This window comes from Dama dama, chromosome 10 (genome assembly GCF_033118175.1).
Source record: "Dama dama isolate Ldn47 chromosome 10, ASM3311817v1, whole genome shotgun sequence".
Classification (NCBI taxonomy): Eukaryota; Metazoa; Chordata; class Mammalia; order Artiodactyla; family Cervidae; genus Dama; species Dama dama.
The window spans coordinates 2040600-2066923 of NC_083690.1; the positions used below are offsets into that span (position 1 = coordinate 2040600).

The following is a 26324-nucleotide window of genomic DNA, read 5'->3' on the forward strand; positions in this document are numbered from 1 at the left end:
TTCCGTTGCGCAAGTTACGCAAGCAAGCTGCTCAGGGGGCGGGGCTAATTCCCTCCCTGATTTTACTCGGAGCCTAAAACCTCCGAGCTCCACCTAGGCGAAACAGCAATAAAGGGAAATAAATTTAGACAGTCCCAAACAGGAAAATAAATTCCGTGTTTTCTTGCTAGTCGTGAACCTGTGAATATCATTTAGCTACTTTAAGACTATTTTTTTACACCTGTGAAAATGGTGCCTGACCAAATGACTTTTGTGAAAGTTAAATTGAGCGTGGAATTGGGTTCTGTGACTGCTACTTGCTGTAGTCCCTGAGTTCACAGTGGTCTGGCCACTTCCAAGACTGATAGTGAACCTCCGACACATGCGTACAGCAGACAGTAGGGAACCGTAACTCCTACCACTGGAACTGTCCGTGTCTCCAGACAGACGTGTATTGGACCTCCTGTCGACGCTTGTCCTGACTGCAGTGTCCCCACACCCGAAGGCCTGCAGGAGGCCTGACTAACTGACACGGGATCGTGAACAGCGTTGCCTTACATCAAGAAATCCATTTTACGGTAAAGAAGGTCAAGTATTTATTTCTGTATAGCACGTCACTTCGTAACAGTGTAAAGCAAAAGTGATTTATTATTTCTCATTTTTCTGCGGTGCTTAGGCAGGGATTACCCGGCCCTGGGCTCCTTGCTCTGGGTGGTTTGGCTGGGTTCACAAAATTGCTTATATGAAACCGAGCAAAAATCAAAGAAGGCTGCATTGACATGCCCAGCCCCACTGTGGTGCTCCAAGCTGCTTCTATCTCTGTATGTGAGATCATAACATTCTGAAGTCTAGCCCACATTGCTAAGGCAGCTGGTTGCCCCCAGGGAAGGAGTGGAAGCTCGCTATCAGTCCTCTTAAGGCTCAGACCCCTAGAACTCTCTTTCTACCATTATCTGTTGGTCAAAGCAAGTCAAAAGGCCAATGCAGATTCAAGAAGAGGGAAAAACAGATGCTTTTTTTTTTTTTTTTTTAGCTGCACTGGGTCTTGGTTGCTGTATGCTGGCTTTCTCTAGTTTCGGAGAGCAGAGACCACTCTCTAATTGTGAAACGTGGGCTTCTCATTGTGGTGGCTTCTCTTGCTGCAGAGCACTGGCTCTAGGGTGCTTGGGCTTCAGAGGTTGCAGCTCATTGCAGCTCTGGAGCATGAGCTCAGTAGTAGTGGTGCATAGGTTTAATTGTCCTGCAGAATGTGGAATCTTCCCAGATCAGGTATTGAACCCTTGTCCACTTCATTGGCAGGTGATTCTTAACCACTGGACCGCTAGGGAAGTCCTAGATGCTACCTTCTGATGTGAGGACCGGCTTGTGTGTATAAAGATGGGGTTTTTCAGTAGTCATATTTGAAGCCTCTGACTGCAGTCCCCAATAGCCAAGTCATCCAAGGCTTTGGAATCAAGGGTGAGAAGCCGTACTGACATCTCACCACTGCTCTCAGTAACCACATCACGGAATTTGCACTTCTTGCCCCACCAAGAGGCTTCACTTGTCACTGAGGCCTGACATGAACATGCATGCACATCAGAAGCACAGAGGAGTTATATTCTATGTGATGAAACTTAAACTTGGACCAACTGGAGGTATAATTTAGTAGACAAATTTGTGACTTTTCCCATAAACACTTCCAGCACCCACTGGCTACCTAGAGCCCAGGAACAGTCCTCTGGGAAAGCAATTGCCCAGGGGCACTACTAAGGGGCAATGGCCTGACACGGAGTAGGGGCAGTGACACCTACTCATTTGTGCTCTGCTCCTTCCATGCCTCACTGCTTTCCTCCCATTCCTAATTCCCTGGGAATGAGGCCCTTAATAAAATAGTATCAAAGCTTTGCTGTCAAGCTCTGCTTTCTGGGGAACTAAAGCTAAAACAGCACTAAATCTAGATCTGCACTAAAGGAATGTATAAAGGATGCCATTCAGAAAGAAAATTATCTCAAAAGACAGTCTAAGATGTTTGAAGAAATGGTGAGCAAAAAGGAAAAAAAAAATGGTGAACATGTAAAAATGAAAACAAAATCATATATATAATATATACTGACCTCCTCACACACTTCCTTGGAGCAGTTCTGAAGTTCAGAGCTTATTGTCTTCAGGGCTACTGTTTTCAGTAAATCCCAAGTAAGACTGAACTCACTGCTCTTGTATTGTGTGTATCTGTGTTGCTGTCTTTTTTATTCAACATTGCCCAGAACTTCACCTCAGTATCTGCAGTTTCCTTCTGTCCCTTCCTGTGGGATTTTATGCAGCATTAAGATATTAATAAATCTTAGTTTAAAATTCTTCCTCAAAGAATGCATCAGGCCTACCTAGTTTATACTGGTGAAAAAACTGGTTTTCAACTCAACTTTCCCCCCACACACACACTTTCAGTCCTTTTAATTAGGTGCTCTAAGAAGAGGTCAGAACGGTAGGCAGGGTAGAGAAGCTGTTGTTTCTTAAACCCCTTCCAGCAACCAGTCAGTCTTCATCCTCTGGCGGCTGGATCTTGCTGCAGTTGTGGAAGCAACTGGATTCCATGATGGGGAGACCATTGGCCTCTGGGTATTTCACAAGCCTCTCAGCTTCCTGGCAGGCCCACTGCTGCATCCTGTAATCAGGCAGATACGCCAAATTCAACCCAACTTTTTAAAGGAACAGATCATTCCAATCCACAAACCTCTCCAAAAAACATAAAAAGGTCACTGCCCAATTCTTTCTGTGAGGCCATAGTCTTGATAACAAAACTAGACAAGGATAGTAAAATGAAGTGTGGTATAATCCAACCTCACTCATTAACATAGAGGCAAACGTTCTAAACAGTATCAGCAAGTGAAATCTAGCAGCATGTATAAGGGTAATAGACCATGAGCAGATTGGTTTAATCTAAGAATACAAGGATCACTTATCTTTAGAAAGTTAATGGCATTTATTGCTTTAAAAGATTAAAGAAGAAAAACCACATAATCACCTTAAGAGATGCAGAAAAAAAACAGTTAATAAAATTCAATGCACATTGATGATGTTGACAAAGAATAAATCAATTGACCTGAGAAAGAAATGAAAAACTTTATTCAAGTCAATTTGAGGATTATAGGCCAGGAAGAGCATCTCAGAAAACTCTGAGAACTGTTAGAAGTCAAGGAAGAGTTATGTAAGTTTTTTGAAACAGAGGTATGTTCATCAATGACATATTATTGACAATTTACATGGTAACTAGATCTAAGTGTCATCATGGCAGGTCATGTGGCCCTATACAAGATCAAGAAAGAATGTTATCTTTTAAGGAGTTGTCTTGTTGGTGCTGGGAGAATGCTGCTTTTTATGGTTGAACAGGTATTCCATGAAGGGGAAGGCTGGTCCATGTATAACACAGATACACAATGCACAGTATGTGGAAAGAGGGGGCCAAAGGGCAGACAAGAATTTTTCATGTTTAAATTTTTCTTGTCTTGTTGTAAAATATGAATTTTATTTCACAATGATATTAGGAATTCAGGAATAGAAGAAAACATTTCTAACCTGTTTTAAAAAAGAAAAATTAGTCGCTCAGTCGTGTCCAACTCTTTGGGACCCCATGGACTCTAGCCCGCCACGCTCCTCTGTCCATGGGATTCTCCAGGCAAGAATACTGGAGTGGGTAGCCATTGCCTTCCCCAGGGGATCTTCCCAACCTAGTGATTGAACCTGTGTCTCCTGCATTGCAGGCAGATTCTTTAACCTCTCAGCCACCAGGGAAGCCCAAACCTGTTAAAAGTATGTCTAAAAAAACAAAAAAAATTTGAACTTTCTCAGAATATAATCATAGCATCTGAACAAAGATCATTTCTTTCTTCTCCTTTGATCCTTAACTCTTTATTCTCTTTATTGTAACTGTGATCATGTGGCCCCAGCACACCAAAATACATACTGATCCCAGAAAGAAGCTCTGAGCAAATAAGACTTCTCTCCATTTCCCCGTGCTCCAAAAAAAGCCCTAGTCCCCTGACACTCTTCACATACTTAAAAGAATTGCGTCCAGGCTAAGTCACTTCAGTCGTGTCAAACTCTTTGCAACCCTATAAACTATAGCCCGCCAGGCTCCTCTGTCCGTGGGATTCTCCAGGCAAGAATACTGGAGTGGGTTGCCATTCCCTTCTCCAGAGGATCCTCCACACCCAGAGATGGAACCTGGGTCTCCTGCATTGCAGTCAGATTCTTTACTGTCTGAGCCACCAGAGAAGCCTGGTGGAGAATTAGGTCTGTAGTTATTTGTCTAATTAATTGATTGTGAACTGTGATTCAAAAGTATAATAACTTGCTTTATCTCTCTGAGAGGGTCAAATAGTTACAGCCTGGCTTAGGTGCCCAGGTACTGAGGAGAAAGGCTGGTTATCTTGATCCAGGTGTTTACATTTCAGGATAGTGAGGTCCAGGAGTCTTAAAAGTCTAGACCTAGGACCCTCGGGCTGCCTGGATCCAGAGAGATTCATCTACATACTAAAGGACTCAAATCTGAAGGGGATCCAGATCCCCTCTCTGAAGAGATAGAAGTGATTTTTCTGAACCTCTCAACTGCGCAGCATCTGGCCATTCAAAAAAGACAAATTTCCATCAGTTCTCAGTGGGCTGGGTGGGTGTGGGGGAGGCCTGTGGAGGGTGTTTCATAGTTACTGTTACTGTGGGGTAATTAATAAAAAACCTAATTTAATGCAGAACACCTCGTGTGAGCACTAGGACAAAGTTAACGCTTAATATTAAAAACCCAACAGAAACCCATGCATATATAGATTTTTTTAAAAATATGGCAAGTGCCATTGTACACTGCTGGGGGAAAGAGGGACTAATTCAATAAATGGCACTAGGACTGTTGGTTATCCAAATGGGCAAAAAATGAAGTTACCTACTTAGCCCATACTAAAGCTATGCCAAACTGAATTAAGGACTTAAATGTTAAAATCAAAACTTTAAAATGTGAGGGAGTAACTTGGGGTAGGAAAGGATTCTCTAAACAAGACAAAGAGGTACTTATAAGAGACTGGCACCTTTTATATTGAAATAGAAATCCATAAAGTGAAAAGACAAGGCGCAAAACGAGATCCTCAACGACACAAGCAACCGACAAGAATTTAACATTCCTGAGCGCTAGGAAACAGTACGAAAACACACCCCACTGAGCAGAGAACTGGACCAATGACCAGAACAGGCACTTCCGAAACAGGAAGCGTCGGCCAACGCACGGAAAACCTACGAAAGAGGCTCCAACGCGCCGACAACCGCGGAACCGCAGCAGAGCAGCCGGAGCCCCAAATACAACTCGCCAGGCGGACCCGCACCACCGTGCGCGTTGCTCGGCAACCGTGCGGCCCGCAAGGCGGGGCCGGACCCGGGTCGCTTCCGCCTCGCCAGCCCCACCCGACCGGAAGTGACGCCAGAGGCGGGCCCGAGCGGCCTGCGGCGGCGCGGCAGCAGCCCCGGCAGCCTCGCGAGGGCGCGGCGGCAGGTGAGTAGCCCGTCTTCGTCCTCCTCGCGCGTGCGCGCCGCGGAGCTCGCGCGGTCCGCCTCCTCCCTGCCGGCAGCTTGTGTCCGCGCCACCGCGGGGTCCCGGGAGACCCCAGCCCCCAGGGCCCGATCGTGCTCGCCCCCACCGCCCGGCATTGGGGTCCGCGCGTGTCCGCGCCGCCCCGTAGGTGGAGGCGCTCGGAGCAGATCCGACTCCCGCAGCCCGGGCTTCAGTTCAGCCGCGCTTTTCCCCCAGGACAGGATTAACTCCCACCTCTCGGTTAGCTGCTCGGGAGGCGAGCCAGCCTTTGCTTCATGGGTTGCCTGGGAGTAATTTAAAAAGGTGCTAAGACAGGATGTCCGTGAGCTGCCGCTAGCCACGGTCAGAGATCCACGTCCTGTTACTAGGACAGCGCCTGTCAGACGACCGGCCCGGTAACCAAAGCTCAGCTGACGGTTACTCATCTATGGGTGATCGCTCTCTGCAGCCTGTCTTCTAAGCAAAAGCAAGGCAGAGTTGAAAAGGAGGGAGAACGCTGTCGTCTGTGAGACTTCCAGCTCCCCTGGGAACTGACTGCCTGGGAACTGACAGGGAAATCCTTGCAACCCTGTAATTTCAGCCGAGGAGCTTGTGCCATGGGCTTGCCTCCTCCTAGGCTGCTGATTGTCTGGAGAATTCCATGGACAGAGGAGCCTGGCAGGCTACAGTCCATGAGCAGAGAGTAGGACACGACTGAGCGACTCACTCACTCAGGCTGCTGATGTCCTGAGCCTCACCCAGACCTCTCCCCTCCTCTCTTGCACTTTGACTGTGAGCCTGCAGTTACAGCAGCTCAAGGGAACCAAAAAAGTGCCGGGGGGCGGGCGGCGGTGAGGCATGGTTCTCTGTGCTGAGGATTTAGCACTCATCAAGGAATTCCTGTTCTCAAGGAGCTTCAATTCATTATTGGAAGATACAGATAGTAAGTACAATAAGTTAGCTAAATTAGGATCAGGAAAGGGTGAAATGAAAATGGCTCTGTTAGCAACCAAGTGGAGATTTGCTTGGGCATTTTACCAGTTCTCTGAGCCCCTGTTGCACTGGTTCTAGTGCTTTCGGCTTCGAGTGTCAAACATCTATTAAAACTAGTTCAATCTCTGGAGGGATTCCACTGCCTTTCATTTAGGAATGTCCAGGGGACAAGAAACAGATGGGGCCAGCAGCTTAAGTGAGACCATCAGGATCTGATGATGGCACATGGGGTCTCACTAGTACCACCACCTTCTCACATAACTCTTTAATCTGTTTATATGTTGGCTTTCTTCTCAGGTTCCTGACTCTGTCCTGCCTGCTTGTATTAGTTATCTGCTGCTCTGTAACAAATTAGCACAAAGTTTAATGGATTAAAACATCAAACATTTATTATCAGTTTCTGTGAGTCAGGAATTCAGGAGTGACTTAGGTGATTATGGTTCAAGGACTCTCATGGGGTTGCAACCAAGATACTGGCTGGGGCCACAGTCCTCTAATGTCTTGATTGGGACTGGAGGTTCTGACTCCAGGATAGCATGCTCACTCAAGACCTCGGTGCCTTCTGGGCTGTTGGTTGGAGTCCTAATATCCTAGCTTGGGGGGCTTTTGCACAGGGCCCACGTCCTCCTTGCCTCAGAGCAGGACGTCAGAGAGGAGAGGATGGCGAAGCCACCACACCTTTATGAACTTGTTTTGCAGTTTTGCTGGTTCTCCTGCCACATTCTATCTGCCAGCATCACCAAGCACGAAAGACTTCATCTTTTTATTTTTTTTTAAAATGATACGACCAAAAAAAAAAAAAAAAAAGATACGACCAAGGTATATTGGATGTGCCTAGAATGTATCTGGTGGGTCTCTAACATATCTAGGAAGCCCAGGTCTAAGCAGAATTTTGGCTGGTTCTGGGTAGTCATAATGGGAAGGAAAGTGTTTCAAGGAAGTTTTAAGGGGCATGGTAGGCATTTATTTATTTACTTATTGGCTGTGCTGTGTCTTTGTTGTGGCATTCGGGCTTAGTTGCTCTCCAGCATGTGGGATCTTAGTTCCCCTGCCAGGGGTCGAACCCACGTCTCCTGCATTGAAAGGCAAATTCTTAACCACTGGACTGCCAGCATGGTCCTCAAAGACTTCACCTTGAAGGAAGGCACATCAAAGAGCTTGTGAACTTATTTTAAAACCACTCCTGTGGGAAGAGTGCCTCTTCTCTGTAATTCCAGTTGGATCCTTACCCCTGATAGCTAACTGATTAGTTAGCTAACCCTAGACAAGGAGCTCTCCTCAGAGCTACCAGAACCACAATCAGCTTGTGGAAAAGAGCATTTACTCAGAGAAAATCCAGGTGCTCTTATAGAGAGAAGGAATAGATGTCAGGTAGTCAAACTGACCCTGGCATCTGATACATGCCGTGTATTTCAAACCAGGTTTTAAAAGTCTCCTGCTCCTGCACAGTGTATATTTCAAAATAAACTGTTAATAAATGCATTTATGAAAAAGCCCACAAAAAGAAAAACAACAACAACAAAAAATGCATGTATGAATTACTCTTCCAAGAAAAGTTTACAAGCAGAGCATAGGAAGAATTGGACATTTATTGACAGGTGAACGTGTGTGTTTATTTTATGCCGTGCACTATGCTCCATCCTGGGAAAACAAAGGCCACAAAGAAGGGATACCCTCTGAAGTTTCTGCCATTCGGGGCAGGTCTCACCAGTGGTTCAGTGAATAAGGAGTAGTGGCGGGTGTGGAGGGGGTGGTCTGGTTTGAGTGGGCATTTAAGGCCTTAGGACTGAGGGAGCAGATGCTCGGTGTACAGGTTGGCAAGAGCCAGGTGGTGAAAAGACCTGCAGGCAAATTGTGAAGGGTTGGTCAAGAGTTTCAAGCAGGGGAATGACATAATCAGGAGATGTTTTAGAAAGATGTCTCTTGCAGCATGAAGGCAGGTTTTTTTTTTGTCTTTTTTTTTAAATCAAGATTTGAGAGGGCTACAGAAATCCAAGTGAGAAGTTATGAAAGTATGACCTGAAGTAGTTGCTGTTGGTAGGAGAAGCTAATTGAAGAGGTAAGTCAGAATCTGCAAGGTTTGTTGGTTGTTTCAAAATGTGCTGGATACCTCACTGAAAAATCAGTCTTTATAAAACCCACAAACTTAGTGAATTTAGTTCCCTTTCTCACTGTGTTAAATCCTTCATGGAATTTGGATATGGTGTCCAAAAAGGAGAAGAAGAACACTGATTCCTAAATGAATAACCAGGAAGCAGATGTTGAGAGATCAAATGGCATGTCTCCAAAATTGGAGCAACTTTTTTAAAAACTGGAGGTGGGGCATGGTGGAGAAGAGTGCTGGTCTGTAGACGGAAATGGTTGGCTCTCTTAGAATCACTGAACTGGGTGAGTGGAAGGACGGGGCTAGTGCTCTCTGTGTTCACGAATATCTGTGTGCTGGAGCTTTTAAAAAATAAGTAAATTCAAGTGAAGACCAACTTATGGGATTGATGAAAGGTGGTCAAATAAAGAGTTATTCTTTATCTTCTTAAAAGCTCTGCCTTCCCTAATGTGAGGACAAGAAGAAACACTGGTTTGTGGGAGAATCAGAGGAAATTAAATCTGCCTTAAAACTCAGGAGAAAGGCTTCTTCCATGTGATTTTATGGATAAATCTGCAAAACCTTCTTCTGTGTAATAGTCACTCGTCTGAAATGCAGGTGGCTAGTCCTCCTTAGCTCACTCTTAGGCAGTGTTCCAGCCACCCTCACCTGCTCTGACAGGTGAGGTCTTGAGTCTTGTGAAGGAAAGGGATTGTGCTGAGGTCTGGCCCCTAAGCGCTGACCTGCCCAAGAAACACTTGTCTTTATCCGGGAACCATGAACAACCTTAAAATTTGACCTCATTTGAAAGATGATGAAGGGCGTCTTCTTTGTCTTGAGATTATTTGCTTAGTGACGAGAGGAAATAGTTGTTCAGCTGTAAACAACTGAACACTGAAGTGGGCATTGTCTGACTTCTGCTTTGCTCAGCTGAAAACCCAGTTTGCCCAGTTGGGTTCTGTGGGCGTCTCTCACATGCATGCCTCTGGCTGAATGCTGTCGGAGCAGTCCTGATGTAAAGACATTCCTAGGCCGCTTGTGTATGTCGTAGCTGGCTTTGGGGACAAGTGCTGGGGCGCTTATGCTGTCAGGTAGGTTCATGATTACAGGTCAGGAGGTTGAGCACCAAAACAAGCTCTTGAGTGAAGCTTCCTCCCCATGTAACTGACACTTATCCAGTGTCTGCCTGCCCTAAAATAGCTCTCGGTCAGCGGCTGTGGGAGGAGTATCATGGGCGCTTTGAAAGAAAATGGTCGAGTTCTCCAGTGGAAGATGGCCTGCCCGGTCCATGGGGCTCACACAGAACTTCCTGAGGTTTGACACGGTCCGGCCGAGGCTCAGAGGATTGCAGGGGCCTCCTGGCAGGGGACCCAGCCCAGCAGAAGACTTGAAAACCAGCCCCCTTACTGGTCAGGTCACAGCACGGCCAAGTGAGCAAAGGCAGTGTGCCCAGCGGATGCACGATCAGATGCTGTGTGTTCTGTCCTGTATGATTCCTGTCCCTTTGAAATATAACCTGCTGAGTGTGAGTTAGGGGGAGAGCTCCCCACGGAGAGAAGTCTTCTCCTTCTTCACCCGCACCTTCAAGAGTCTCGCTGGACATGGTCAGTCCTTGATTAAACCTTTTCATGGTTTAAACAGTGACAAAATCCATTTGGTTTCTCTCACTAACTGGTGAAGCTAAAAGAGTGAGGTTAATCTATAATCAGGGTTTTTCTTGAGTGTTCCCTACATGTTTCTCATGTTTTCTAATTCGCAGTTACCTTTGATTAAAATAATATCTGCTTTGTGATGCTGCCACCCTAGTAAGATCAAGTAATAGAAGCAGCTATTCCTGCATGAATGGAAGGAGGTGGTCTGTGTCTCCAGCAGGACTTCTGGGCAAATACCAGTGGGTGCCTCCTTCCTTTTTCCCTCACAGAGCAGACTGTGGTTCCATGTTCTCAAAATTCTCAGCTAAAACCAGAGTTAAGACTTGAAGGCATGCAGTTTAAACAAAAATTTTACTTACTTTAAGCCAATTTTTTAAAATATGCAAACAGCCTTTCTGTTTGAAGTGCTTAATTTTCAACATCTGACCTCTTTGATTCGTAGTCTGAAAATTCCTTTAAAAGAATGCTGTGGGGCCTCCCCTGCTGGCCCAGTGGCTAAGAATCTGTCTTGCAATGCAGGGCACATGGGTTTGATCCCTGGTTGGGGAACTAAGATCCCACAAGCTTCTCTGCACAACCAAAAAGAAAGGAATGCTATAAATTTGAACATTTTGAAATTGGGCAGGGGGTGGGGTTGGGGGACACGTTTCTTATTAAAATCCTCTAAAATGATCTCTCCAAAAAAAAGTTACCAAATTTTAGTTTAAAAAGTTAAACCCCTGCTTTCATAATCCCTGTAGAACTGTCAGGTCTTTGTTGGGGCAATTCTCCCTCTGCCTTGTTAGACTGTTTGTGCTTTCAATATCCATCAAACAAAGTTAAGGTGAGGCTTTTTTGTTTTTCACTTTTCTGTTGTCTCTGACTCAGTAAACTCTTCTCAGAGAAAGAACTCTTGGAGGAAAAGGAATTATTTCTTTTCTCCACATACTGCATCTTCTTGCCCCTTAAATGTTAACTCTTGCTAGGTGTTCTGTCCTTCCCCGCTGGGCTGGAGCGCAGGTTTGGCCTCGAGCAGACACACCCAGGGGAGCTGGGGGAGGCTCCTTAGTGCTGGGGGCAGTGGGGGGGTGGCTTTGAAAAGCCTCACACAACAATTGCGTGTTTATCTCAAGCAGGTGATTCTTAGACTCATACCTTTTACCTTAACAGATAGCATCTCTTGCATTTTCTTTCTTACCTCTCACTATCCCTTCATTTCTTTTTTCTGTTGGTTTACTTTTGTAGTTATTTGGGAAGCTCAGACGCGTCAGGAGAAAAAAAACCCAGTGACGGAAAATCCTGTGAATCAGCTTGATTTCTGTTGTTAAGTCCCAGAGCTGCTTAGAAATGACAGAAAAGGACAGTGGTGCAAATGAGGTCAGGATTCAAATCACTGAGCCTCAGGGCCTTGCCCTTTATTATCTTTTCTTCCTCTGTTGTATCCTAACAGCTGTTATTTAAGGTGAAAGTGAAAGTAACTCAGCCACGTCTGACTCTTTGGGACCCCATGGACTATGCCATACAGTCCATGGGATTCTCCAGGCCAGAATACTGGAGTGGGTAGCCTTTACCTTCTCCAGAATCTTCCCAACCCAGGTCTCCCGCATTGCAGGTGGATTCTTTACCAACTGAGCCACCAGGGAAGCCCAAGAATACTGGAGTGGGTAGGCTATCCCTTTTCCAGCGGATCTTCCCGACCCAGGAATTGAACCGGGATCTCCTGCATTGCAGGCGGATTCTTTACCAGCTGAGCCATCAGGGAAGCCCCGTTTGAGGTGAAAGCAGCTTCATTCCCTCAGTGTCCGTGTGCCCAGCGTGGGCTGTGCTTTCATTCAGCATCTGTTGCCCTGAGGCTGATGTGGATGCGTACACAAGGCTCCCATGTTGAGTTTTGCTGATGTAGAAAATATGCATTCCATGCCCAGGCTGGCCTGTCTTTCCAGCGGGCCCGTTACTGAGAGCCCGTCAACGGGGGGCTGTGTGTCTTTCCTGTGTTGGCAGGTGAGGGGCTAATTAATCAACACACCCGGATTTGGGCTTCCTTCTGGGGTTAGGGTTGCAGAGGCTTCATTGCAGTGTTAGAGGCAAAAGACCTGTTAAGTTTCTCTTATTCCCTCTTTGTGTGGAATTGAACCAGAGCAGCTGCGATCTGAAACAGACTGGAAAAAAGCCTGGGGTTGACTGATCCGGCTCCGGGGAGACTCTGGGCACTTTACTCTGCATCTGCCAGGCTCAGGGGTCAGACTGGCGCCTTCAGTTGTGAGTGGTGCTGTGGGCACCCAGGCCAGGTCCAGGTGTGCCCCCGGCTTTGGGGACCCTGGAGCCCCGCCACGCCCTCACAGGCTCCCCTCTTGCCCGGGCAGGCCCTTCGTGACCTCAGGCACCTGTGCTGTCTTCTTTGGGGACTCACTGTACATGAGCAGCGGAGAAACAGAGGGACGTTCTCCCCACACTGGGGAGGGAAGTGATTGCCGTGGGGGGCCTGCAGAAAGGTGGTGATTGGTTTGAAATAGGCAGGGTGGAGGTTGGCTGTTCTGAGGTCTTTGCAGAATCTCCACTGTGGTTGATGTTCTGCCAAGAACAAGCAGAACAAAGCACAAACAGTTCTCTGACTCTGGAGCAGAAGCTTCGAGATCAGGCAGCTCCAGGGTGGCGCCAGCACTGGGGGAGCTCTGACCCCCCTTCTTTATTATTTTTTAAGCTGTGTACTTGGAACTAATTATAGGCTCACGAGATGTTACAGAAAGCTCGCAGGGCTGGCCCCGGCCCATGGTGTCGTCCAGCGTGGTGTTGGAGGCACCATGCCGCAGACCTGCCTCCCTGGGCCGCCAGCCTCCACACGTGCCCCCTTGTCCGTGCGTCTGAGGACGGGGGCGGCCGGCAGCGCCGTGGGCGTGTGGACCCCCCCACCCGACCTGAGAGCCCCGCCTGGCCTGTAACGACCCAGGGAGGAGGAGGAGTCTGAGAATGGTTTAGAGTCTTTCCCCAGCATGCCCTCTGTGCAACCAGTTTGTTTCCAGGTGAATCAAGTCTTGTTACTTGGTAAGGTTTCTCTTCTAAGAACACAAACCTTCCCCAAGAAGAAGCACAGTATCCTTCACCTCACCTGTTTATTACAGAGTATCTTGGAACTCTGTTAATGATTAGAAGGAAAAAAGTTATTCAGAGTAACTAGAGTGAGCTCTTGACTCAGGGAGCAGTGTGCGCCTTCTGGCCCCTAAGGGGACAGCAGCAGAGCCTCGGGCCAGTGCTGCTCCGGCCAGAGACACCCCTGACCCGCCCTGGCACACCGCTACCTCACAGGAGCCGAAACGGCTCTTGAAGACGCTGCAAGGTAGAGCTCCGTATTTCACATTCCGGCGTGGTTTATTACTGGCCCCAGTATCAAAACGTTGTCCTCCAGGGCCCTGGGGGGAGGGTGCAGGGCTGGAAACGGGGCCGGCCCAGGGGGTGGGTGGTCCACAGTGGATGGACAACTGGAGGGGTGTCACCACGGCTTGCCCCAGGGGCGTCCCACTGAGAGAGCCCGAGGCAGAGCCTGGCGCCAGAACTGACTGCCCCTGGCTGTGAGCCCACTGCGCCCCGGCCACCTCGGGTCCCCGGTGCCCACCGATTTCTGAGTTTGGCTGTCCAGCGCCCCTCCATTCTGGCACTGTCTGCATGACTTAGCCACTGAACCATGCAAACAGCAACCTCTTTCCAACAAATTCTCTTTCTACCGACATTAGCTGAGATATTTTGGCAAACAGGACCCTTGGGTGTCGTGGCAAGGTCGGACGGTCACCTTGGACAGGACACCAGAGGGCCCGCACCCGTCATGGGCCGCAGCTCTGGGGACAGGCGGTAGCCTCCTGAGCACGGTTTGTCATTAATGGTCTTTAGATGCTGGGAAGGCTCACGTGTAAGGGAGGGATTAGATGTGACTCCACAGCACAGAATCTGGGCCGGGAGCTGGTCACGGGAGGCAGATTTCAGCTTGCAATACGGCAGGTTCCCAGCAGCCAGGCCTGCGCGTCCCCGCCCTCTGCAGGCCCCACACTATTCCTGTGCCGCGCCCGCTGGACAGCATTGTGCTCAGTCTCATTTAATACTTTCCTTGAGTCAACTCACTTTTTCTGGGTTAAATACGCTTGACGAGAACTGCCCGCAGGGTCAGGGACACAGAGCTCGAGAGGGGGCCGCATCCCAAGTCCCCACGGCCGGGGGGTGTGGGGCACAGCACCCCCACCCTGACTTGCGCAGCTGTGCTGCTGCTCCAGATACCAAAGTGGGCTGAAAATGCCTGCCACTTGGCAAATGAGGTAAACCTACCAGCACGAGGGCGCCTGTTCGAAATGCCCGGTGATGACGACCTGCCTGTGAGCCGGCTTCCCAGACCCTCTCTCCTGGCGGTCCACCCCCCCTGCAGTCAGATGCTGGGCTGCGAGGAGGCCCTGGTCACAAGCCTTGCTCCATTTCCTGTGTCCAGCTCATTTCCTTGACAGGCTCACCTTTTCACAATGTGAAAACTCCTGTCTCAACATTGAGAAGGCACAGACGTCTGATTTTTAAGCTGTGGTAATGTACGCGTAACGTGGACCTTACTATCAGTGACATTTAGTACACGCGTGAGGTCGGCAGCCATCATTAATTACATCACAGGACAAAGCAACACCCGTTAGCAGTCGCCTCCCCCGCCCCTGGCACCCACTCACCTACTTTCTGCCTCAGGAGCTGCCTGTTCTGGACATTGTGTATAAATGAAGCCGTTCAGTGTGTGACCTGTGTCTCCATGGTCTCACCGAGTGAGTGTTCACAGCTTTGTAATACTCCGTCACGTGGGCAGACGCGTGCTGCTTACCCACCGCCTGTAGACACACTGGGGTTGTTCTGACAATGCGGCTCTGAGTGTCTGCGTGCTGGTGCTCTGGGTCTCCTGCGGGGACGCCCAGGAATGGTGCCGCTGGGCCAGACCGCCGCCAGGCTGCCTCCACAGCAGCTGCCGTGATGCGCAGCCCCCAGCCTCACACGACTGTTTACCCAGGGTCCCCCACCGCCTCCTCCACTCTTACATTTTTTCACTTTATTACTAAAGCCGCTCTAGTGGGTGTATATACAGGTTTTTATTATATAAATAGAGAAAAGCCGTTAAAGGGAGAAAGTAAAAAGTTTACACAGGGAATCGGCGCTCTGTGGCCTCTTCCCACTTCCCTGACCCACCCCATGGGAGCCCGTCCCACCGTCCTGTTTTTAACCTCCAGCAGGGCCTTCCTCTCAGGTAGATGAGGATTTCACCCACTCAGATCCTGTGATCCCCTGCGTCCTCTCAATGTGATCTATGTCCGTTAGGACCCTGGTTTGGCTGTTTAAAAAGGATCAAAATAACAAATACCTGGTCTTGCACAAGACAGAAGTGTGGGACTTCCCTAGTGGTCCAGCGGTTTATCTCCACTGCAGGGGGCTCGGGTTCGATCCCTGGCAGGGGAACTGAGATCCCACGTGCCAAGAGGCAGGGCCACAAACTAAAACAACAGCAATGTGTTTCCTTCTCACACAACGAAGAGCTCGGGGCTTGGTGGGGGTGGTTTGCAGCTGTCAGAGGTTCACCTCTTCAGAAGGGTTTTCCACCGTGTTTTCCGAGCCAGCCTCCCCAGGTTCCCTTCCTGCCCATACCTAGTGCACTTGGTGAGGGGGTAGGAAGGAGGGAGGTGGTCCCCACCCTCGTCTCCAGCAACAATGAGCTTGCTGCGCTGTGTGTCAGAAGCTGTATGTGCGCTCCTCGGGCCTTTACCACTCTGAGCCTCAGCCTCCTGAACACACTGTTCCCTTTCGCAGGGACGAACGCAGGCTCAGCAGGCAGGTCTCACCCAACGCCCAGGTGACACCGTGAGTAAGCGCAGCCCCTCCCTGGGGTCTGGCCCTCTCTCGGGGCAGGCGGGAGGCCCGTCAGAGGTGCCTCAGTTCATGGTTAATGTTTAACATGTGCTTTGCTGTAGTCTCGCCTGGCTGGCCTGCCCGGGTCAGCGGGCGGGAGCCGTGGTGCCTACTGCCTCTGAGACCACGGCCTCCCGGTTCAGAGCCCTTCTCCAGAGGAGCTGTGATGCTCTCTGTTGCCTGTCCTGGCTGATGGGCCACGGCCACACCAGCTGCTGACCGCCTGTCCTTCTGTCGCCACCACAGTGGCCGGGAGGTGAACTCAGGGATGTGCACACGATGACGGACGGCAAGGACTTGGAGGCCGAGATCCACCCCCTGAAGAGCGAGAACAGGAAGGTGCCGGAGAACACGGGGGGCCCAGCAGGAAAGGAGCCCCGCGGGACGCCAGCCCCGCAGACCCGCCTCTCACGCTGCCGGACCGCAGCCTTCTTCCTCTCCCTGTTCACCTGCCTCCTCGTGGTGTTCGTGGTCTCCTTCATCATCCCATGTCCAGACCGGCCGGCGTCGCAGGGGGTGTGGAGGATCGATTACAACGCGGCAGGTGTGGGCGGCGGGGGCGCCAAGGGACCCTGGGTGCCCTGGAGTCTCGGAAACGGGAGTGCCCTCCGGATGGTGGGTGGGGTCCGGAAAAGAAAGGGCCCATTTGGTTACTTGAAAGATATTAGTACAAGAGAGCACCTGGCAGAATAGATGCAGAGAAGGCCATCCCAAAGGTGAGAACCAGGCTGCGGGTCTGCCGCCAGCCTCCTGAGCTTCCCTCATAGCTCAGTTGGTAAAGAATCTGCCTGAAGTGCAGGAGATCCCAGTTCGTATTCCTGGGTTGGGAAGATCTGCTGGAGAAGGGAAAGGCTACCCACTCCAGTATTCTGGCCTGGAGAATTCCCTGGCCTGTATTGGCTGTGAGGTCACAAAGAGTTGGACACGACTGAGCGACTTTTCGCTTTCACTTTCTGGTGGAATAAGGGAAATTTCTTCCATGAGCCCCATTTACAGTCGGTTCTGTTCAGAATTTGGTGCTTAATTTTGACAGCGAGGAGTAACATGTGCTTCTATGTTGGTTTTTGTCAGGTTTACTGAGAAATAATTCATGTATCATAATATCCACCTGTGTTGAGTGTGTGACTCAGTGACTTTTAGTCAGTTTAAGGCCTGAGCACCTGGGCAGCTGTCTCTGCATCCAGCATTGAGACCGTCCCCTCATTCCTACCTGGCTCCTCGCCGTGGCCTGTCCCCACCACCAGCTCCTGTCTGCATGCACTTGCCAGTCCTGGACATTTCACATGAATGAAATCCTGTAAGACGCATCTTTGCTTCTCTCACATGAGTTCATCCATGTGCTCACGTGTTCCTTTGTGTGGATGGAGTGTTCATCCACTGACCAGCTAGTGACCATTTGCATCGTTTAAGTTCCTGACTTTCATGAGTAACACTGCTGTGAACATTTGTGTACAAACCCTTGTGTGGACATGTCCTGTTTTTCTTGGGAAGACCGGCAGGAACAGGGTTGTTGAACCTCACACTAAGTCTGGTTTGACTCCGGTCCCTCCCAGGCCTCATTTCATGTCCCCACCAGCCGACACTCGTCGTGGTCTTTGCCATGTGGCCTTTCTAGTGGGTGTGAAGTGGTATCTCAGTGTGGTTCGAGTTTCCCTGGTGACTAGCAGTGTTCATGTGAATTACTGGCTGGTCTTATACCTTCTGTGGTGAGCGTCTATTCATATTTTCCGCTCACTTAAAAATATGATTGTCTTATTATTAACACAACATTGTTAATCAAATATACGTCAACCAAAAATTGTTAAGTTTTTTATATTAATATTTTCCAGGTACAAGTCTTCCATCACATATATGATGTGTGAATATGTGTGACTCATCTGGGGCTTGTCTTTTCATTCTCTTTAGGGTGTCTACTGAAGCATGAAAGTTTTAAATTTTGAGGAGATCAAATGTATCCATTTTTTTAGTGTGGATTATGCTTTTGGTGTCTAAGAACTCTTTGCCTAAGTTAAGGCCATGAAGATTTTCTCCAGTTTTTCCCGTTATAGTTCTCGCTCTGCCATTGAGGTCTGTGATCCATTCTGAAGTTGCCGGCACCCCCACCCCGCCTGCCCAGAGGGCACTCGAATTTTCAGTCCCTCTGGCAGGAAGCTGCTGCTTTCTCAACTTACCCCGTGTGGTCCCCGGCTGACGGAGGGTGGGCAGCCCAGTGCTCCAGTTCTGTGTCTTAAATCAGTGCTTCTCCAATAACGTGTGCCTTCAATGTGCTCCCAGGGTCCTGAAATGGGAGCTCTTCACAATTCTGTCTCATTTTACTGTTATTTTTGGAGGATAGGGTTTATTCGCCAAGCTCTTCACCACTTAATTCTGAAAGTCTTGTGTCTTGTATTCAATTTTATTTTTGTGGTAAAATGCATATCACCAAAAAAATTTGCCATTTTAGAGTAAACAACTGAGTGGCATTTGTTCAGAAGACCACGTGACCATCATCAATTTTTTCAAAACTTGTCACCTCGGAAGTTCCATGGCCAATACAGGGCGACTCTCCACCTGCCTTCCCGCCCAAGCCCTCCCGCCCTCTGTTCTGCTCCGTCTCTGGGGGGGCCTGTGCTCAGACCCTCACGTGACTGGAGCTGTCTCTGTGTGACTGGAGGTGTCTCTGTGTGACTGGAGGTGTCTCTTTGTGACTGGAGCTGTCTCTGTGTGACTGGAGCTGTCTCTGTGTGACTGGAGCTGTCTCTGTGTGACTGGACGTGTCTCTGTGTGACTGGAGGTGTCTCTTTGTGACTGGAGCTGTCTCTTTGTGACTGGAGCTGTCTCTTTGTGAATGGAGCTGTCTCTGTGTGAATGGAGCTGTCTCTTTGTGAATGGAGCTGTCTCTGCGTGACTGAAGGTGTCTCTGCGTGACTGGAGCCGTCTCTGCGTGACTGGAGCCGTCTCTGCGTGACTGGAGCCGTCTCTGCGTGACTGGAGCCGTCTCTGCGTGACTGGAGCCGTCTCTGCGTGACTGGAGCCGTCTCTGCGTGAATGGAGCCGTCTCTGCGTGAATGGAGCCGTCTCTGCGTGACTGGAGCCGTCTCTGCGTGACTGGAGCCGTCTCTGCGTGACTGGAGCCGTCTCTGCGTGACTGGAGCCGTCTCTGTGTGACTGGAGCTGTCTCTGTGTGACTGGAGGCGTCTCTGTGTGACTGGAGGCGTCTCTGTGTGACTGGAGGCGTCTCTGTGTGACTGGAGGCGTCTCTGTGTGACTGGAGCTGTCTCTGTGTGACTGGAGCTGTCTCTGTGTGACTGGAGCTGTCTCTGTGTGACTGGAGCTGTCTCTGTGTGACTGGAGCTGTCTCTGTGTGACTGGAGGCGTCTCTGTGTGACTGGAGGCGTCTCTGTGTGACTGGAGCTGTCTCTGTGTGACTGGAGCTGTCTCTGTGTGACTGGAGCTGTCTCTGTGTGACTGGAGCTGTCTCTTTGTGACTGGAGCTGTCTCTGTGTGACTGGAGCTGTCTCTGTGTGACTGGAGCTGTCTCTTTGTGACTGGAGCTGTCTCTGCGTGACTGGAGCTGTCTCTGCGTGACTGGAGCTGTCTCTGCGTGACTGGAGCTGTCTCTGTGTGAATGGAGCTGTCTCTGTGTGAATGGAGCTGTCTCTGTGTGAATGGAGCTGTCTCTGTGTGAATGGAGGCGTCTCTGTGTGACTGGAGGCGTCTCTGTGTGACTGGAGCTGTCTCTGTGTGAATGGAGCTGTCTCTGTGTGAATGGAGCTGTCTCTGTGTGAATGGAGGCGTCTCTGTGTGACTGGAGGCGTCTCTGTGTGACTGGAGCTGTCTCTTTGTGACTGGAGCTGTCTCTGCGTGACTGGAGCTGTCTCTGCGTGACTGGAGCTGTCTCTGCGTGACTGGAGCTGTCTCTGCGTGACTGGAGCTGTCTCTGCGTGACTGGAGCTGTCTCTGCGTGACTGGAGCTGTCTCTGCGTGACTGGAGCTGTCTCTGCGTGACTGGAGCTGTCTCTGCGTGACTGGAGCTGTCTCTGCGTGACTGGAGCTGTCTCTGTGTGACTGGAGCTGTCTCTGTGTGACTGGCTGTCTCCACTCGAGGTTCATCCATGCTGCAGCCTGATGCAGAATTTCGCTCCTTTTTTATGGGTGAATAGCAGTCTGTCTCGTGGACGGATCACATTTTGTTTATTCCTCGGCCCATGGACACCTAGCCTATTTCCACGTTTTGGCTTTTGTAAATAATGCAGCTGTGAACGTTCCTGTACAAGTGACCACTTGAGTCCCTGCTTTCAGTTATGTTGGCTGTGCACCCAAAGAATGGAAGTGCCGGAGCCCAGGCTAATTCTGTGTTAACTTTCTGAGAAACTGCTGGGCTGTTTTCCACAGCAGCTGCTGCAGTTTACATCCCCAGGAGCAAAGGACAAGGGCTCTGGGCCAGAAACTCTGGTTTTCTTTTATTTTAATAATCGCTGTCCTAACAAGTAGGAGATGGTGTCTCATCACGGTTTTGATCTGTGTTTCCCTTATTACTAGTGATGTTGAGTGTCTTTCTGTGAGTTTATGAACTATTTGTACATCTTCTTAGGAGTAACATCTTTTCCAGTCTTTTGCCTATTTTTGAATTCAGTTGTTTTTGTTGTTGTACAGTCTGGATCCTCATCAGATGCACAGTTTGCAGACGCTTCATCCTCTTCTGTGGCTCTTCTTTTCCCTCTCCCAACAGGGTCCCCTGATCAGGTCCAATTTACCTGTTCTTCCCTTTTGTCGCCTGTGCTATTTCTTTTGTTGGTTTGCCCCATGTTTCTTTCTCTAAGAGTTTTATAGTTCTGGCTCTTCAGTTTAGGTCTTTGATCCATTTTGAGAAAATTTTTGTATCCGGGGTGAGGTAAGGGCCGCATTTCATTCTTTTAGATGTCTGACTTTAAAGCAGGTAGTTTGTCTTCTGAGTCCTTGAATGGAGGGAGGGGTAGCCCCTGTGAGTGTGGACTCCAGATCCCAGGCTGGTTAGGGCGGGCCTCGGCCCTGAGTAGAAGGTTCTGCCCAGGTGTCCTTAGCACCTGATGCCCCCTCTGGAGGGCGTGGGGTCGCCAGCCTGTGGAGGCGGCACTGCCCTGCTTCCCTCCGTGCGCGGCCGCACCCAGCTCCAGCCCCATGGCACAGAACAGGGAGCGCCAGGCCTGGCCTGGGAACGTGGCTGGTGTTTCCTTTCCAGTCGCCTATGACTTTCTGGCCACAGAAGATGTGAACAAGGACAAGATCCAGGATATTCTCTTTCTTTATAAAAAGACCAACAGCAGCCGCGGCAATTCCAGCCTCTCCTGTGCTGATGAAGGTACATTTTGTTTTTATCCCAAAGCTGAGTGCTCCCTGCAGGAGGAGGAGGAGGGGTCCCTGCAGGCAGAGGAGGAGGGGTTTGGGGGAGGCAGCTGGTGGAAGTCCTGGACACGCCCACATCGCCCCCTCCCCGTCTGCCAGGGGCTCGGGGCCGAAGCCTGGGGTCACACTGCAGCCAGCGGCTGCCCTCCCTCCAGGCTTTTCCTGCCCCTGCACCTTCGTGGCCGCTGTGTCCGGGGCCAACGGCAGCATCCTCTGGGAGAGGCCTGTGGCCCAGGACGGGGCCTTCGTGGAGTGCGGCGTCCTGCAGCCCAGGGGCAGCGCGGCGCCCTCTGCCTGCATTGTCCTTGGCAGGCCCGGCCCTCTCATCGCTGTGGACACACTCACAGGTGGGCTGCTCCCTGCAGCGGGCCCCTGGGCTTGAGGTCTCAGGGCTGCATGCTCCTCAGGGGCCAGCTCACCCTCCCAGGGGCGGTGAGTCTAGACAGGAGGGAAGGCACGGGCTTGGGGGCCGTGAGGAGTCACACTCCGTTGTGCTCCCCTCCAGTGCGGCTGCAGGCATCTGGGGCCGGGGGAGCCAGCTGCTGCCCACTCGCAGGGCAGGTGCAGGTGCCAGGCCAGGTCCAGGGGGAGTAGGGTGTGCGCCGGTCCAGCTCCAGCCCCGAGGCATGTACGCGCCTTAAAGACAAGGCCCTGAGGAATCCTGCGCCTTGACGCTAGGGTAGTTCAAGGTGGCACTTGCTTTATAAGCTGTGGTTTTAAGGACAGGCAGGAAAATAGAGGAAACGTTCTAAGAACACGTCTAAATACGGACGTGGGCAGGTTGTACCCGGGCCCCCGCCAGCCTGCACCTTCATTCTTGCCTGGTGCGTGCACATGTGTGACCCCCGAGAGCAGGGGTGAGCCAGGCCCTGCCCAGCTGGGAGGGGGGGTCCACATCAGCCAACCTGCAAACACAGTGCAGGCAAAGGAGGGGCCTGCCGCCAGAAGGACACTGTTGACCGTGCCTGTGGGCCACCCGGTGGCCACGCACACAGCGCTCAGGTCCTGTGTTCTGTTTCAGGGAAGACCCTGTGGAGCCAGCCCAGCAGCTTCGGGGGAAACGCGTCCATCCTGAGCCCTCTGCTCCGCGTGCCCGACCTCGATGCCGATGGGGCCCCGGACCTGCTGGTCCTCGTCCAGGAGGAGAACCAGGTACCGCCCCATCCCAGCTGTGCGGCCTCCCCATCGGGCCTCGTCTGGGCTCCCGAGACTGGCAGGGAGAGCGCTCCCTGCCAGAGCCGCAGGCGCAGCTCTGAGAACGGCGCAGGCACCCCGCGTCCCCCAGCCTTGTCAGCCCCGCCCCAGACACCCTGCCGGCGGTCTGAGCCCCGTCTCCTCCACTCATGCTGCACAGGTCAACGGCTACATCTACTCGGGTGGCACCGGGCAGCAGGTCAGCCCCCCAGACAGTCTGGGTGTGGAAGGAACCAGCGGCTCCATCCTCCACGTCACCAGGGCGGGGGCCCACTACGTCCTCATCCCCTGCGGTACGTGGCATCCGCAGCCCCAGGACCGCCTCCTCCACGGGCCTGCTGGCACCCGGGTGGAGGCGGGTGTGGGGCTGGCTGTGCCTCCAGGGATGCGAGGGTCTCGCCCGCTGAGAGGGGACCAGGCTTTTCTGTGTTCCCAGGCACTGCCCTCTGCAGCCGCTCCGTGAAGGGCCTGTACGAGAAGGTCAGCGGGAGGGACAGCTCACTCAAGAGCGACCCCCTCTGGGAGGACATGCTCAGCGCCACATCGCACAGGCTGCTTGTGCACAGGTGGGGGAGCGAGGAGCCATGGGGGGCACAGGCCGTGTGCCAGGGCTCTAGGGTCACCCTGGGCTCAAACTCAGAAACCTGGCTCATAGAAACGGAATAAAAACTGGGAGAAGATGTGTCCCCTCGGGCTCGCTGGCCCCTGCATCCAGCGAGGGTCTCTTGTTACCCTGAAACTGGAGAAGCAAGAAACATGAGGCTGAGCCCTGGGAGCCCCACAGACGCACTGGGGAGTTGGGGGAGAGAACGTGGAGCATCCTGTCCCACCTCTCCCACCCCTGCAGCTCAGGGGCCATCCGCTACCTGATGAACGTGCCAGGGAAGGCGGGCGATGACCTGCTTCTCGTGAGTGCCGAGGCCTGCATGCTGCTGGATGGGCAGGATCTGACGCCCAGGTGGACCTTCGGGACAACCCAGGTCCTGAGGTATGGGGTCCTTCTGCAGGGAGCCGGGCCCCCCAGCCTGTCCCCCTGCAGAGACCTGGGGACAACGCCACTTCCTGTCACCTGGTGTCACCCTGCTGGGGGACTGAGACCCCCCCTGGTGACAGCAGCCCCTTCTTGCTGGCATGCCCCCACCCCAGGCACCTGCTCACAGAGGCCCTGCATGAGCCCCCTCTCTGCTCTCCTTCCAGAAAACCCGTTCTCGGCCACTACAAACCCAACACCCCAGCCGTGCTTGTCGAGAACGGGACCGGCTCTGACAGACAGGTCAGCAGCACCTCCTCCGGCCTCAGCTCTACTCGCAGCTGGGAGCGGGACCAGAGCCCCGCAAGCCGCCCCCAGGGCTGCAACCTGTCCTCCGCCCCCCACAGGTGCTGCTCCTGGACCTCGGCTCCGGGGCCATCCTGTGGAGCCAGGCCCTCCCAGGCCTCCCTGGGGACCCCCCATCCGCCAGTCTTCCTACCGCAGACCACCGCTCTGCCTTTTTCTTCTGGGGTGTCCACAAGACAAATGGCTCCAACCAGACGGTAGAGTCTTGGGTCCTGGCTGACAGCGCGGGGCAGGCCCCATGGTTGGGGGCGTGCAAGGAGACAAAAGCCCCCTGGGGCCGGCAGAGATGAGCAGAGGGCTGGGAGCATGGGCGTGGCTGGGCAGCAGCCAGAAGACCCCGAGGAGGGTCAGGCGGGGAAGGGGGGCAGGAGGTGTGTGCAGAGCTGGCGCTGGCGTTTCCCAGGACCCAGGCGGACACAGCTCCGGGCGAGGCCTTGGTCGTGAGCGTTGGCCTCACCCTCCACCCCGTGCTTACACAGGAGCCCGGAGCCACTGGGCGCCGCCTGTACATGCTCCACCCCACGCTGCCCGGTGTCCTGCTGGAGCTTGACAGCGTCTCTTCCCCCATCGTCGCCTTCCAGGGTGAGTGTGCCCCCTGTGGGCCTGGGCCTGCCAGCTGCAGGAGGCCCACGCCGGCCAGTCCCCCACCCTGACTGCCGTGTCCCCGCAGTGGTTCTGCTGGAGTTGGGCCGCCATGCTGCCTGCGTCCTCCTGACGGGCCCAGCCAGCCCCAACCCGCCCGGCCTGGTCTCCGTGACCAAACAAAAGGTGCAGGACCTCGTCCTGGGCGGCAGGGTGGTCCGCCTGGCCGAGGGTGGCCCCGAGAGCGACCAGGCCGTCCGGGACCGGCTCTCCCATCTGCGGTACCGGAGCAAGGCCTAGACAGGCCGACAGAGCCCACAGGGAGGAGGCTGCTGCAGTCACACGTCCCGGGATGTCGGTCAATCACTGACTCAGTTTATGTGCTAACTCCTGACCTGGCCACCCTCTGCACGGGTCCTGCCATCCCAGGGATACTCAGGTCCTCACTCAGCTCCCCGTTCGAGCCCCTCGGGGTTTCCCTGGGCAGGGCCCGGGCCGACAGCAGCTCACCCTTGCCCCTCCACGCCTGGCCGGAGACATGGCCGCCTAAGTCCCCTCCCCCTTCTGTCTAAGCCTCGCCTTCTCCACACTGTCTCCCGGGGTCACGGCTCCTCGGGGTGGTAGGCCACTGCAGACCCCCACGTGGTTGTGGTGAGTTACCTGGACAGCCCGTGACAGGGCCACGAGGAAGGGGCCTGGGAGGAGGATGTGCTGTGTGGAGCTGAGTGCCCTGAGGACCTGGCCCAGCATTTACCTGGCTCCACGTGCTCCCTGGATACACACCAGGGCTCCTTGTCCCTCGGGGGTCCCTGCAGCCCTGACTGTGGCCAGCAGCTGGCCCCTCCTTCCTGGTGCTGGGACGTCCCCCACCCCAGCTGGTGTCACCTCTGTGCCTTGTTCGCCCCAGACTCCCTGGTGCTGTGGGGCCCCGCCGTGACAAGAGCACGCAGCCTGATGACCCTGGGCACCTCAGGAAGAAATCAGAATAAACACTGGTTTTGCACCATCGGGAAAGCCCTATATGTGCCTGTGTCTCTGCTGAATCGGTGGGAAGGGCGTCTGGGGGGGTGGGCGTCCAGCACCCAAACTGGCCAACCAGGTGTGGTGGGTGTCCAGTACAGCCTCCAAGTGCGTCTCGGGTCTGCGATCCCCCCCTGCTCTCCCAGAACAGGGCAGGAGCCCGGCCTGTGGACACACTTACCCCTCTGGGACAGGCAGGGGGTCCCCCAGCCACCCAGCAGGAAGAGCCCAGGCAGGAGCTTCAGTGAGACGCAGGTCTGGGCACAAAGAGATGGGGCTGTTGTGGGGAATCCTATAGGGATTTACTAAAAGCACTTACACGACGAGCCTGCTTCCAGAACCACCTCTGCTGCTTCTTGCAAAAGCCTCGGACGTGGCAACGAGGCTGGAGTTGAAGGGGTGCATGCCTTGTCCCTGTGAGAAGCCCAGAGCAGGGCCCACACCGCAGAGAGAGGAGCCTGCCCTGGGCAGCGAGCAGCCTGCAGGCCTCAGGACAGTGTGCTGGCGGCCAGGGGTCAGGGCCCAGAGACAGCCTCCCCCGTGCACCGGTCCTGTGAGTGAAGCTGCTGTGCCCGTGGCCACTGGGCTCCCGGGAGCTGTGGCCGGCCGGCATTGTGCTCCCCACAGGACTGTCTTCAGACACAGCTGGCCCTGGAGACCTGGGCTCAGCACCACCCACCCCCCCAGAGAACTCGG

At 52.6% G+C, this 26324-nt stretch overlaps 1 protein-coding gene across 7 annotated transcripts; it reads left to right on the plus strand.

The window, feature by feature from the left end:
- Positions 1-5438: 5438 nt before the first annotated feature.
- FAM234A (family with sequence similarity 234 member A) lies at positions 5439-25628 on the plus strand. Of its 7 annotated transcripts, none has more exons than XM_061152399.1 (13): positions 5475-5494; positions 16034-16084; positions 16379-16676; positions 21333-21452; positions 21652-21843; positions 22518-22648; positions 22851-22983; positions 23127-23256; positions 23538-23678; positions 23888-23963; positions 24068-24223; positions 24506-24608; positions 24697-25628. In XM_061152399.1, exons 3-13 carry the CDS (start codon positions 16412-16414, stop codon positions 24906-24908), a joined length of 1659 nt encoding a protein of 552 aa, XP_061008382.1. In that variant the 5' UTR covers positions 5475-5494; positions 16034-16084; positions 16379-16411; the 3' UTR covers positions 24909-25628. The 7 variants fall into 7 exon arrangements, with proteins under 7 accessions (XP_061008385.1, XP_061008382.1, XP_061008387.1 ...); XM_061152398.1 differs by lacking the exon at positions 5475-5494 and adding an exon at positions 14980-15003; XM_061152402.1 differs by lacking the exon at positions 16034-16084 and having other exon boundaries at positions 5439-5494.
- The last annotated feature ends 696 nt before the right edge of the window (positions 25629-26324 follow it).

What these genes read in the sequence shown, in the direction of transcription:
- FAM234A (XM_061152402.1), top strand. Translation starts at nt 16,412, where the DNA reads ATGACGGACGGCAAGGACTTGGAGGCCGAGATCCACCCCCTGAAGAGC. An exon ending in CCTCTCCTGTGCTGATGAAG is followed by an intron (nt 21,453 to 21,651) that starts GTACATTTTGTT and finishes CCCTCCCTCCAG; the next exon opens with GCTTTTCCTGCCCCTGCACC. An exon ending in CAAATGGCTCCAACCAGACG is followed by an intron (nt 24,224 to 24,505) that starts GTAGAGTCTTGG and finishes GTGCTTACACAG; the next exon opens with GAGCCCGGAGCCACTGGGCG.